The sequence below is a fragment of the Aotus nancymaae genome, unplaced genomic scaffold, assembly GCF_030222135.1.
Source record: "Aotus nancymaae isolate 86718 unplaced genomic scaffold, 86718_ANA_hifiasm-v0.15.2.pri h1tg000040l, whole genome shotgun sequence".
Lineage (NCBI taxonomy): Eukaryota > Metazoa > Chordata > Mammalia > Primates > Aotidae > Aotus > Aotus nancymaae.
In genome coordinates this window covers 101,741,742-101,756,267 of record NW_026988454.1, presented here as the reverse complement: position 1 = coordinate 101,756,267, position 14,526 = coordinate 101,741,742, and the positions used below count along the sequence as shown (strand labels likewise).

At 36.3% G+C, this 14,526-nt stretch overlaps 1 protein-coding gene and 1 long non-coding RNA gene across 4 annotated transcripts in view; one reads left to right on the top strand and one right to left on the bottom strand.

The window, feature by feature from the left end:
• Positions 1 to 14,526, bottom strand: part of EYS (eyes shut homolog) — a 2,025,572-nt gene that overhangs the window by 381,812 nt on the left and 1,629,234 nt on the right. The window contains 1 exon segment of the mRNA XM_021676159.2: positions 6,395 to 6,541. Coding sequence (XP_021531834.2) covers positions 6,395 to 6,541 — 147 coding nt within the window.
• The window catches only part of LOC105723026 (uncharacterized), a 277,237-nt gene that overhangs the window by 27,122 nt on the left and 235,589 nt on the right, over positions 1 to 14,526 (top strand). The gene's annotated exons all lie outside the window — the stretch shown is intronic.

The following is a 14,526-nucleotide window of genomic DNA, read 5'->3' as shown; positions in this document are numbered from 1 at the left end:
AATTTAAGATTTGTTAAGCATAAAAGTGCTGCTTAGAAGAATAAATAGTAATTACAGTATTCCTCTCAAAACAATAGATTCTAGTATCTAAATCTCATAGCTTTTAGAGAGATAATCCTAACAAGTTTGAATCTGATATGTAAAGATATATATAATTAGTCTCATAAAAAAGAAATAATAATGAAATAAATATCACATAGAGGGAGAAACAATGATATTCAGTCAACTTTTTTACAATTTTAGTTTGCTTAGATATTGAGTTGAATTGTACATCCGGAATTTTCTAAACATGGATATTTTATCACTTCACTGAAATATTGAAGATATTATTTATTGTTTATATGGTACCACTTTCATTAAACATGGGTATTCTTCTCTAATTGAGCTATTGTAATCTCCAAATAAGCACAATTTGAATTGAGGTAATTTACAAATAAACACTCAAAAGTGGTTCATTGGTTATCAGTTTGAATTAAAATAACATCTAACATCATTCCTTATATAATTAATAGTTATCAGTGCAGATGTTACATTATTAAATCAGGTACCTAGATTATTAAATCTGGAAATTTCCATAAAGTGACATAGATTTTTTTTTTTTTTTTTTTGAGATGGAGTTTTGCTCTTGTTGCCCAGGCTGGAGTGCAATGGCACAATCTCAGCTAACTGAAACCTCCGCCTCCTGGGTTCAAGCAATTCTCCTGCCTCAGCCTCCTAGTAGCTGGGATTACCGGTGCCCACCACCATGCCCAGCTAATATTTTGTATTTTTAGTAGAGACAGGGTTTCACCTTGTTAGCCAGGCTGGTTTTGAACTCCTGACCTCAGGTGATCCGCCTACCTAGACCTCCCAAAGTACAGGGTTTACAGATGTGAGCCACTGCGCCTGGCTAATGACATGGATTTCTCTCTACCTTAAAAGAAAAACACCTTGCATTTTTATCGTGTTTTATATTTTTTAAAATACTTACATAGATAATACATTTCAAACCTTGTGAAGTTTGGTATTATAAACATATTTGCATCACTTGTAGTCAAACTAAAACATAGAAAGGTGAACGAATTTACCCTGTATTGTACAGCTAGCTCACACTGACTTGGGTTCAAATCTATCCTTGGCTTGTGTTCAAATCTATACTTGGTTATCTGCTGACATTTCAATCAGGGCTACCTGTGACAGCAGTCAGATTCAGATGATCTCTTTATCCCTGGTGCCGCCTTCGTAGCATATGATAAAGTCTGTTCTGTTAACTTGCGTTGAGATCTCTGTTGGAACACAGATGCTGCTTCTGTAGTTTTAAAACTCTCCTTTCCTGGTTCTCCCTAAACGTTTGGATTTGTATACAGCAGTAATTCCAGTAGCAACCTCAGCAGCAGTTGCTCATGGTATGAAGACCTCTTAGAGCAACAATAATGACATGGGCTGATGATAACCAGTGTCAGCATAAGCTAGTTTGTCAGTGAGAAGTTGGCAGACAGAGACACTCTGAGGAGAACTGAAGGATCATGGCAGCAGGCTGGTATATGTAATTAATGATTGCACCCATGTTTATTACATGCTATTGGAGATTGTCTTTGGGCCAATTTCTGAAATTTATAGAGCCCTATTTAAAATTTTTCAATCCTGCTAATTGTGTTTAACCAATAAAAACACGGAAATGGATCCTCTTCATTTGAGTGAAATGAATAAAAATGAAAACCCTAAATTTCACCAATTGTCTGTTTTCCCACTCTCGCATTTTTGATGCCGTGACTTTTAGTCTACTTGTTTTTAGGATCAACATGGCTGTTAAATGGATATAATATTCAGGAGACCTCTTAGACAAAAATCTTGTGTCCTAAGACCTTAATGCCCTAGACAAGAGGAAGAGTGAAAGCATTATCTGAATAAGTCACTTTCATCAGGCCTGCCATTTGCCAATCACTGTTTTAAACAGGTTAAATGTGTATCTCATTGACTTATTTCTTCATAAATTTCAATTATATAAGTAGAATATAATTATTCTATTTTAGAGGAAGTTTAATGCATCACATAATTCTAGGTCAAGGATTGGCAATCTATGGCCTATGGACCAAATTCCCACACTGTCTGATTTTGTTAATAAAGTTAGTAATTGAAACATGGCCGCACTCATTCACTTATATATTGTTCATAGCTGCTTTCAGGCTACAATGGCAGAATTAAACTGTGCATCTTTCAAATACGTCTACTTCAAATATTTATTTCTGATAGCTATAGAAAAACTTGGCAACCTGTGCTATATTCCTGACTAGCATGAAAAAACTATCATTGATTCAAGCTACATTTTGACTAAACCTTGGAACTTTGTGTCTGTTTCATTTGTCAGAGGAAAAATTATAATGATATTCAAAGAGATAATTTCCTAAAGATTCAATACCTACTTATATTTTATCACAACTGTCAAGGTTGAATAACTGACATAAAACTTAAGAACTATTCCAGTCAAGTGCCTACTTTATGCAAGGTACTGGTGGAGGTTTTTAGGAGGTGCAGGGGAAGAGGACTACAAAACAGTCCCAGATTACAAGGCTGATACAGTTTGGCTGTGTCCCCACCCAAATTTCATCCTGAATTGTAGCTCCCATAATTCCCAGTGGGAGGGAGCTGGTGGAATATAATTGAATCCTGGGGGCGTTTTTTCCCCCATATTGTTCTGGTGAATAATTCTCATGACATCTGATGGTTTTTTTAAGGAGTTTCCCCTTTCACTTGGCTCTCATTCTCTCTCTTTCCTGCTGCCATGTAAGATGTGCCTTTTTCCTTCTGCCATGATTGTGAGGCCTCCCCAGCCACATGGAACTGTGAGTCCATTAACCTTTTCTTTATAATTTACCCAGTCTTGGGTATGTCTTTATCAACAATGTGAAAACAGACTAATACAAAGGTATTTTCTATTTAATGAGGAGATGTAAGCACAGACTGCTGGTAAAATGAATTCTCTACTCTGTGCCAGTTCTTAATTTATACTTCTTAATTTATAACAATCAGATTTCCCAAAAAATTATGTACCTATCTACAAAAAGGTGAGAAACTAGGGATGTAGCCCATCACTTACTCAACTTTGTATCCCTCATATTGCCCAAAGACTGCTATGCACTTTTTAGGCACTCAGAATTTGTTGAATTTGGCTTTGCTGTCCTAAAAAAGATGAAATATGATGAAAAGCAGTTTCTCATGAATGACTTGAGAATTCAGCCATCCATATTTGCAAACCTACTCCTTTTTATATCTGTCTGGAGCTAGCTCTACTGGGACCCATTAAGGAGGGACAAAGATATTCAAAGAATTTTATGGTGCACAAAATAAAATTAATTAAAATAGAGCAATCTTTTTCCATAGAAGAAAAAAAGATGCTATCTAACATGATGCCAGGAAATGCTGTGGGATTTCATTGGCCTTGCCACATCATTTGAATGGAATATAATAAGCATCTAATGAAGATATTGTATATTCTGCTGGAAATTATTTTATAGGGAAAGGCAGGTGTTATAACTCTTTAGATTTAATTTGTTTTCTCCAGGAGTATCAGAAATCTTTTCTTTTAGTCCTTTCTAAATGCAAAAAAAAAAAGAGGTCTCAATAATTTCACTCATCTGTCAATTACTCTCTGTAACAAATATCTCAAAGTGGTCCTTCTTTTGCTTCCTATTTTAAATACAAACATTAAGTAATATAATGATTGCTTCTCAATCCTCTCCTCCCACTGGAGTTGCTCACGTAATTTGCTTCCTGGGACCTGGTCAGATGTCTGCTCCTAATTCTCAAAGATCACATACTTCCACAGGGCATGCTTATTTCTTTTCAAAGCAGCAGCACAGAATGGATCTAACTGCATGGTAATATATCCCATGACGAAGCCTCCTGATTGATACTGCTTGTGTGATAGAGCTCATTTTCTGAAAGTGCACCTAAAGAATTTTGTGTGGTCTCATCCCTTCTCTCGTGACCTATTAGTAGCTCCTTTGACTGGGTTCCAGAATTCTGAATTGGTTCAGTGGCAGATTCAAAAAGCTTTCTTTTCATCTTGACTGCTGCTCTCAGAGCTGTCTCTCTCCCACAGAGGGTTCTTTTTAAAGCTATCCTTTCTAAGGATTTTTAACTGTAACCCCATAAGAATTCAAGTTTTATCTTTCTTTTGTTCCTTTTCAACATCATTTAGTTGGTGAGGCAAACTGAGACAAAATAAATGTGCAATTTTGAGCCAGGAATATAATTCAAAGCTGACATTGGTTTATCAGCCTGGTAGTTCTCTTTCCTTGTCCCTTAAATATTTGATAACTTAAAATATAAATATTCAAAAAATGTTTGTGAAATGGAATTGAGTTGAACTTAAATGTTTAAGAGTAAAAAAATCAGCCAAATTAAAAACAAAGCAACTCAAACAAAATCAACATCTAAAATCCGAAGTAAAACATCTGTTTTAATTTTCTCACTACTTTTAATTGCTCCTGTGCATAATATCCTGATTTCAAAACAAATAAAATTATCCCTTAAGTCAAGTTAAGGGACACCTTTTAAATTATGGGTATCTAACTGAATTACAAAAATCTTTGTGTTCATCTGTTGTGAGGCTTTTATGAGGTTGACAAATTCTAAGAGGATAGAAAGTAGCAACCCCAGGACACATTCTGCTGAGGTATTCCCAACAGTATAGGATTAAATTACCACCTTGCAAATGCACAGAAAGAATGCTTTACAGACAAAAATATTTTCTCCCTTCTCTGGCTCTGAAACTCTCTAGAATAAACAGCTTTGATTTATCCAGTACTATAACAATAACAATTATATAAAACAAGGGTAGAAATTGATAATCATTACAATGGCATTATTTTCTTACTAATAATTTCTAGCTTGATTGTTTCTGTAGGTCATTGAATAAGGAAGGCAAAAATGATCCTATGGCTTTATCATCAGCTTGACTTTTATTGGATTTAAATTAAAGTACCAACTTGGAGTGTATATATACTTGGCATGTATTTCTCTGGCCTTCAAAGAGAGCATATCCAAGTGTTGGTATGAACATGAGCCAGAGGCGTGAACCCAGAGCAGGAGAATTCCCAGTGGTTGGGTGCTGCTTTAACTATGAGCGGTTTTTAGTTGGTAAAAATACATTTTCCCCAAGGAAACACCTTCCAATTCTATATAACTTAAAAAATTGCAAAGCCAGAAAATCACTTTTCTCTGTGGCTTTCAATTATTATGTTTGTGTCTTTTGTGTTTTTGTTTTCTTTTGTTTTTCCTGCAATGCACTATTACTTCCAAATTTCATGGTCATCTACCAGCACTTAGATTTTGTATATAAAAACAATTTTTTCTTTAGTATTTTCTTCTCTTTCTCTTTTAACATAAATAAACCAGATAGTCTAAAGCTATTATTTAAACATGAGTGCCTCTGCTCCTGGGGGATAAATAATACTGGCCTAGTCTGACAAGTTGGTTTCTTTCTAAAATATAACATAAATTCTTAGTTTTAATTTAAGGTTAAAAGCTACTAACTTCACCCGGCATTCCCAAATGCTTCTTTTAAGCATTTTACTCATAGTCAAAAAATAAAACCTTTTATATTTTGTTCTGAACGTACAAAATGATGAATCAATTTAGCAAACTGTTTCAAAGTAGAGGAGCAAATCATTTGGGAAATCATAAGTTGCCCCAAAGAGGATAATCTAGTAAAGTACTAAAGATATTACACCTCCAATATGAGGAATTGTTAAAACTATTGTGCATTTATTTCAAAAGAGAAAACAATTGTCAAATTTTGAATACTGCTGATAAATACACCTTAGTGATGTTCATTCAGAGAAGAAAGAAGCCCATAAATTCTGCTTATAGAGACCCTTATGAGCGAAGTACATAATAATGCAGAAAACTCTAGATGTAAAGACATTTCCTAAAGCAAATACTGTTAATACCACTTTTAAAAAATTACAGCTTATATCAAGATAATAGATGTTGCTAAAAGAGTGGTAGGAATTTGATTGTCAAATGAACCCTAGCTTTGGAATGCCTTTTCCCAAGTTATCAAGTATTGAATTTAATTCATATTTGGTAATTTATATCATAAAAATATGTTCTGAAACATTTGCAGCATTTATGTTTTACTGCTATAGCCATATGCTGTCAAATTCATATGCTTGCTAAATTCTGTCTTGCCGGCTCAGAGCCTGTTTGTAAGTCACGTTCCATTGAATGACTCATAAATTAAAGAAACTTCTAGAGAAACTACAAAAACTAAAATTTCTTTTTGGTAATGCTTCATGCACTGGTCTGGAAAAGCTTGCCCACAATATTTAAATGAATAATTCATTGATTCAATAGATTAACGTTTCAGAAAGAAACATGATATACAGGAAGTCAGACATTTAATACTCACTGTAAAGAATAGTTCCATTTAAACTGTTTGTTTTTATAGTCAGGTAGATGGTAACAGTTTCGTTATGTTCCTTCTCCAGGACAAACTTCAAAAAGGGCAGTTCTAAATAGGAATTCCCATTGAAAGATGGAAAAAATAAACTTGCATCTAAAAAGAAAATCATATTAATATGTTTTGATAGCATTATATTGCTACTCAAGTAGATAAAAACTTAGCATTTACAGTTAGCATTCATGTAAAAAGGTAACTAATATTGAAAATATTAGGTCAATTTTTAAGACCTTTAGATTTAGAAGTGTAATAAATTTATATTTATTGCCTCAAATAATTAACAACCAGTACAGAGGAAAAGACTTTGAATAAGAATTTTAATCTGATGCTTATGGATTGGTTTTCAGAAGTAACAAACACCCTGAAATTGTCTGAAAAAAATCTGTGTACTTGCATATGTGAAATCATAGTTTTTCACTAGATTCTTCTGTGATGTTTTCTGATGTGAAGGTTGTATTTTTTTAAAATTTTTAATTTTGTGGTTACATTGTAGGTACACACACACATATATATATATATATATGGGTTTCATGAGATATTTTGATACAGGAGTATAATGTATAATAATCACATCATGGTTAATGGAGTATCAGTCACCTCAAGCATTTATCCTTTGTGTTACAAACAATCCAACATCAAGTTATACACTTAAAATTGCTACATTTTATTTTTAATTATGTCAATAAAAAAGTGAGAAAAATTCTGTGACACCCAAAGATTAGAGAACTGTTACACAGAGGAGTTTTATTAAAGTTTGTTAATATTTAGAGCTTCTCAGTAATACTTGGGTATTATAGAAGTAGAATTACTATAATATGCAAGGTTATTAGTTTTAGATGTTTTTTGCCTTTTTAAAAAAATTATACTTTAAGTTCTGGGGGACATGTGCAGATCTTGCAGGATTGTTCATAGGTACACACATGCCATGGTGGTTTGCTGCTTCCATCCCCTTGTCACCTGCATTAGGTATCAAGGTATTATCCTAATGTTATCCCTCCCCAATCTCCCCACCCCTGCTATCCCTCCCCTAGCCCCTCATCCCACAACAGACCCTAGTGTGTGATGTTCCCCTCCCTATGTCCGTGTGTTCTCATTGCTGAACACCCACTTATGAGTGAGAACATGCAGTGTTTGGTTTTCTGTTCTCATGTCAGTTTACTGAGAATGATGGTTTTCAGCTTCATCCATATCCCTGCAAAGGACATGAACTCATCCTTTTTTTATGGCTGCATAGTATTCCATGGTGTATATGTGCCACATTTTCTTTATCCAGTCTATCACTGATGGGCATTTGGGTTGGTTCCATGTCTTTGCTATTGTAAACAGTGCCACAATGAACAAATGTGTGCATATGTCTTCATAATAGAATGATTTATAATCCTTTGGATATATACCTAGTAATGGGATTGCTGGGTCAAATGGAATTTCTATTTCTAGATTCTTGAGGAAGCATTACACTGTCTTCCACGATGGTTGAAGTAATTTACACTCCCATCAACAGAGTAAAAATGTTCCTATTTCTCCACATCCTCTCCAGCATCTGTTGTCTCCAGATTTTTTAATGATCGCCATTCTAACTGGTGTGAGATGGTATCTCAACGTAGTTTTGATTTGTATTTCTCTAATGACCAGTGATGATGAGCATTTTTTCATGTTTGTTGGCCACACAGATGTCTTCTTTTGAAAAGTCTGTTTATATCTTTTGCTCACTTTTTGATAGGTTGTTTGTTTTTTTTCTTGTACACTTTTTTAGTTCAACGACTAATCTCTCCAAATCTTGGTACACATAAAATTTAAAATATTATTTCATTGTTATAGATCTATATTCATATCTATTAAAATATAATTGGTACATTAAACAAGCATAACACATGGGATGTTGGAAATCCAACTTTTGTTTTTTGAGACAGTGTGTCACTTTGTCATCCCAGCTGAAGTGCAGTGGAGCAATCTTGGCTCACTTCAGCCTCAAACTCTCAAGCTCAGGTGATCCATCTGCCTCAGCCTCCCAAGTAATTGGGACTACAGCCATGTGCTACTACACCTGGCTAATTTTTGTATTTATAGTAGAGATGGGGTTTCACCATGTTGCCCAGGATGGTCTCGAACTCCTGAGCTCAAGCAGTCCACCCATCTCAGCCTCCCAAAGTGCTGGAATTACAAGCAAGAGCCACCATGCCCAGCCAGCTTTCATTTTTGTCTTTCTCACAATGGGGGGAATTTTCTCTACCACTGGTTGGAAATGTGGAATTTCTGATGATTCTTACCTTCTCTCTAAGTCATACAATGAGTGAGAAACTAATATCCAGTCTAAGAAATTTAGAAACATTTAAATCTTCCATCGGATATATGATTTCTCCTACCCTCCTCCACCAGCTTGTCTCTGTAGGTAGTCTGACACTTGTTGTCTTCCTTGAGGGGCAGAAATAACTTGGTTTCTGTTCTTTTTCTCTCTTTATCACCTCTCCTTCAGGTTAGCTGCTGTTTCTGACCCTTCCAGCTTTGAATGGGGAGAAAGCAAGGTGGGGTGGAAAGGAGAGATTTCACAGGAAGGAAGAGCTGTAAGAACTGGCAATTGCACTGTTGTCACCAGGCATCTTGCTCTTCAGGAATGGAACATGTTTAAAACTGATGGTTTCTTTCATGGTAGAGATGCCAGATAAAATACAGACTGCTTAGTTAAACAACAAATAAGTTTTTGTTTTGTTTTTTGTTTGAGACAGAGTCTTGTTCTGTCATCCAGGCTGGAGTGCAATGGTATGGTCTTGGCTTACTGCAACCTCCACTTCCCGGGTTCAAGCGATTCTCCTGCCTTAGCCTCCTAGGTAGCTGGGATTACAGGCATGTACCACCACACCTAGCTAATTTTTGCATTTTTAGTAGAGACGAGGTTTCACCATGTTGGCCAGGGTGGTCTTGAATTCCTGACCTCAGGTGATCCACCACACTGGCCTCCCAAAGTGCTGGGATTACAGGTGTGAGCCACTGTGTCTGGTGTTTTTAGTGTAAGTATAGTGTAAGTATGTCTCAAAAATCACATAAAATATACTAAAAACATTGCTGTTTATTTGAAATTTAAATTTAAGAATCCTGTATTTTTAGTTGCTAAATGTGATAACACTATAACTCATGAGCATTGATTCAATCTTTGGAAACCCTTTGTCAATTGCTGTGCATCGGATTTGCAGCTATAGCTTGCCTTCTTGGGCTGGTCACTTCTATCTTAGTCCTGTTCTGATTTTTCAAATTCTTATTGCTGACAATGACTTGCCTGTGTCAGTGCAAACATTGGACAGACAAAGTTAAATAGGTAAGGAAGACTTTTCTCAATGCTATTGCAGTAAGGGAGAGCTCAGAACTCAGTCTAAGCTCAACTCCTTTGTTATAAAGGATGGGAGAGTTTTTAAGAGCTCGGGTGAGAGAGAGAACTCAGGCTGTCCCTGTTTGCTAATTGGGTTTACTCAAAGGATAAGTAAACTTTCTCTTATCTTTGTATCAGAACATAGTTTTACAACTGGAGTCAATGTACCCATTGAAATTAGTCTTATACTCTCCCCTAGAGGTGGACAGATGGGGTGCTGTCTTCATTTATTATTAAAATTCGGTGGGGAGGGGGCCATGGTTCCAAGATCCTTGAGAAAGATATTGCTGCTGGTAAAACTGACAGAAAGATCTTTAAAAGATTTACGTTTCAAAGGCAATAAAGAAATAACTTAATATGGAAAATTTTCTAAAGCAAGTACTCTAAGATAAGGGAGACCAGGGACCTAAGGTCAAGAAGAAGCCTTTCTAAAGTTTAGTTAAGCTAAGAAGAGTGTTAAGGTCAACTTAGTCACTTAACAAGAAGCAGCATTTGGGAAGAACATAAAGCGACTTTAGGTCAATTGTTTTTCCTGAGGGGTACGTATCTAGTCCATGGTAAAAACTCTCAAATTCCCTGCCATCTCCTACCTACTGTATGTGGGATACAGTTAATTTCCAACCAAACTCTCTCTCTCTTTTTTTTTTTTTTTTTTTTGAGACGAAGTCTGTTGTCCAGGCTGTGGGATATGGGTTATAGTTAATTTCCAACCAAACTCTTTTTTTTTTTTTTTTTTTTTTTTTGAGATGCTCTGTTGTCCAGGGTGGAGCACAGTGCTGCAGTATTGGCTCACTGCATCCTCTGCCCCCTGAGTAGCTGGGATTACAGATACATGCCACCACGCCCAGCTAATTTTTGTGTTTTTACTAGTGACAGGGTTTGCTATGTTGGACAGGCTGGTCTTGAACTCCTGACCTCAAGTGATAGACCTGCCTTGGCCTCACAAAGTGCTGGTATTAATAGGCGTGAGCCACCGCACCCAGCCTTCTCTCTCTGCCTTTCTCTCTCCCCATCCTTTTCCTTCCAGACACACACACACACACACACACACACACACACACACACACACACACACAGAGAGAGAGACAGTGCTACTTTAGCTCAGCTATCAATGTATGAGTCTATAGGTCCACAGTCCATGGTGTTACTTTCCAAGGAATCCAGCTATAGCTATCCCCAAACACTTCAGATAGGGTGGTGGAAGATGGTGGGAGTGAGGTCCACAAAATAGTCTTCTCCAAAAACATTTTCTTAAAATTATCTCTAAAATCCTCTCCTCCAAATACTAACCCTTTTTAAATCAAGAATACGTTCTAGTTAAGTCTTGCTTTTAGGTATGGCACCTCATTTGTTTACAGTGTTATATCCTGTTATGCAAAAGAAAGTTAACACCCTGTTGATGCGTATAACTCGTGAAGGTTACTTGTGAGAGTCAGATATAAATAATACAACTTATCTATTATTAAAGTGCTTGACTTAAGTTATATGGTATTGCAAAAGTTACCACTTCTCAGCCTTCTACACACAATCTTTTACTCTTTGAAATTTATCTACCTGGTTCTGCATTTTACTGAATCCGGTTTTATTTATTTATTTATTTTACAAGAACAGTTTGGGATGATCCAGGTGAAGAATCTGTTTTTTTCCAAAGTATATTAAGGCCTTGTTAGCAAATCCTTCACCAGTGCTTGTATGTCTAGCAATCTACATAATACAAAGCGTTCACTTTTATTAAAACTTTCTCTTTCCTTGCCTTTCATGACACTGCTCTGTACTTTGGCTGTCTTCTCACCTACCTTTTGCAGACTGTTCCTTCACTTTATATTACACATCGTTTCCAAGGCTCTGTCCTGAGGCCTCTAATCACCTGTCTTTTCTATATCTCCTTCTTCAGTACTTAGTGTTCCAAACTTAGAAACTCAGCATCATTATCCATTCATCTCTTCCCAAACTAGTTGCTAGTTCCTGACACCTCTTGCTTAGATCAAACCTTGTATTTTTCCTTCTGCTACCATTACACTTTTTTTTTTTTTGAGAGTCTCATTTTGTCACCAGGAGCCAGGCTGGAGTGCAGTGGCACAATCTCGGCTCACTGCAACCTCCACCTCTTGGGTTCAAGCAATTCTCCTGCCTCAGCCTCCCGGGGACTACAGGCGCATGCCATCACGCCCAGCGAATTTTTGTATTTTTAGTAGAAACAGGGTTTCACCATGTTGGCCAGGATGGTCTCGATCTCTTGACCTCGTGATCTGCCCGCCTTGGCCTCCCAAAGTGCTGGGATTACAGGCATCAGCCACCACGCCAGGCCCCTTACACTTCTTTAAGTTCTTATTGTTTCAACTGAACTCTTGCAGAAACTTGCTTTGTTTTTTTTTTTTTTTCTTTGAGAGGGAGTCTCTCGCTCTGTCACCAGGCTGGAGTGCAGTGGCACAATTTTGGCTCACTGCAACCTCTGACTCCCGGGTTCAAGCAATTCTTCTGCCTCAGCCTCCTGAGTATCTAGGATTACAGGCACATGTCACCAAGCCTAGATAGTTTTTTGTATCTTTAGTAGAGATGGGGTTTCACCATGTTAGCCAAGATGGTCTCGATCTCCTGACCTCGTGATCTGCCCACCTCGGCCTCCCAAAGTACTGACCTTACAGGTATGAGTCATGGCGCCAGGCCTGCAGTAGTTTCTTTCTAACTGGTTTTCCTTCTTATAGTGTCTATTAGTCGTCATTGCTGCCATGTCAGTTTTATTCAATAATAATTACCTGATACCTTTGGTCAAGAAACTTCAGTGGCTACAGTATAATTATCAAGTAAGCCAGGCCCTCCGTGGTCCTACTCTTCAGTGCTTCTACACATACCTATCTCCTGGTAAGGTTGAACCACACTTTCTTTTGTTGCTCTACTAGTGTTCATACTGTTCTATCTCTGTGGAATATCCTCAAATCCTAGTTATAAAATTTCTCCCTTAATTCAAGGCCTACTTGAATATTCTCCCAAGTTTGAGCTCCTCAAAGCATTCCATCCACAACTTCTTTAGTCTATGCATTGTTTTTTATCTTACAATTGTTGCCATAAATATATAATAGAATTGATATAGTAAACCTGATAATTTGGATGAAGGTAGTAAAGCTACTTTAATTAGTAGAAATAGAATGTTCTAAGTGTTTGAATTCTAAGAAGACATTGGGGAGAATGAGTTAAGGGTGAGTTTGCTTTCTTGTGACCTGAAAAGTCTATAACATAGTTGGAATTTCACTGATGGAGCAGGTTTGCAGATTCTGAACTGCACATGCACCAATTTTTAATGATACTGTAAGAAGAAAAGCCATATGCCAATCAAGTTGAGATACAATGTAACTAGCTAGACACTGGAAGAAGTCTGGATGCCAGAAGTAGAGGAAAATGGTTACGTTTACAGAGAGATGAACTTGGGTGGTAAATAAATAGGATCCTTAGCATATAACTTGGAAACTACGTGGCTGTTGTATATCTGTTGATTCTACCATAGATATGGCTTTAGACACTGTTTCTTCAGATTACTTTTGCCTATCCTTCTGGGAGTCAGTAATGAATTCATGCATTCAGCAAACATCTATCAAGTGACTACTACATCCCAAGTACTCATCAAGGAATACAGTGTTGAGCAAATATGCAAAGATTACCCTCATGGAGCTTAGGTTTTAGCTTCACAGAAGGAAACTCCAAGTTAGGAGCTGTAGATTTGTTTTGGGAGGTCCTGGACAAATGTGCCATCATATTCCCTTGACCATTTTTCCTGACATTTGCTGTCACCAGGGGCATTGAAACTAATGTGAGATGTAAGACTAGGTAAACAAGTCTGTAAACCGATCTCATCTATCCTATACTATACAATCTCTGAAAAATAGAACTGTGTTTGATTAACCTTTGATCCCCCTATGGCGTGTCCAATTTTGCATGTTAGACAAATACTGTATTCTTAGACAAATACAAATATAACTAAAATGATTTGTGGTAGTTTGAAACAAAAATCAGAAAAATATTTTTATAAATAAAATGGGATGAGAAAAGGTAATAATGAGTATCCAGCATTTTTCTTATGGTTAGGGCTTTTTACACTATTGATAAGTCCACCAGAAAATGTCTGAACAAGGATAGTCTTTATATATGGGTTTATGTATGAATTATTTAATTCTATAATTAGGTTTTACATATTCTGAGAAGCAGTAAATTAAAAAAGTGCAATAAAATATAATTCAATTTGCTAAAAACTGACTTCCATGTTGCTTTGCAGGAGCACATCTATTATATAATTCAGGTGCACCTGCCTACTTTCTGGCTCATACACTCTTTGAATTTTTTTCAGTGCTAACAGGTTTTATGAAAATGATGACAAGAAACAACAATTATAAGCAGTAAACATTTGCTATTGAATTGCTTTCTAACCATATTAATTTTCATTATCAGCATGTTTAGTGGATATGTTGAAAAACAGAACTGCCCTGAATATAGAAAACAAGACTAATTGGGGTTAGGCAGAGTGTTTTCCTGCTGCTTCCAAAAGCCTCTTCAGGCAATTCTATTTGAACACACTCCAAATTTATTTCTTTGAATTATAAATGAAAAAACCAACAAGGTCTTTATATGAAACAGGTATTAAATATCTTACAAAATATGTTATATAGTATTGAATTACTGGCTTCTGATTACAAAATAACATCTAAAATATACTCTGCAATATTTGGAT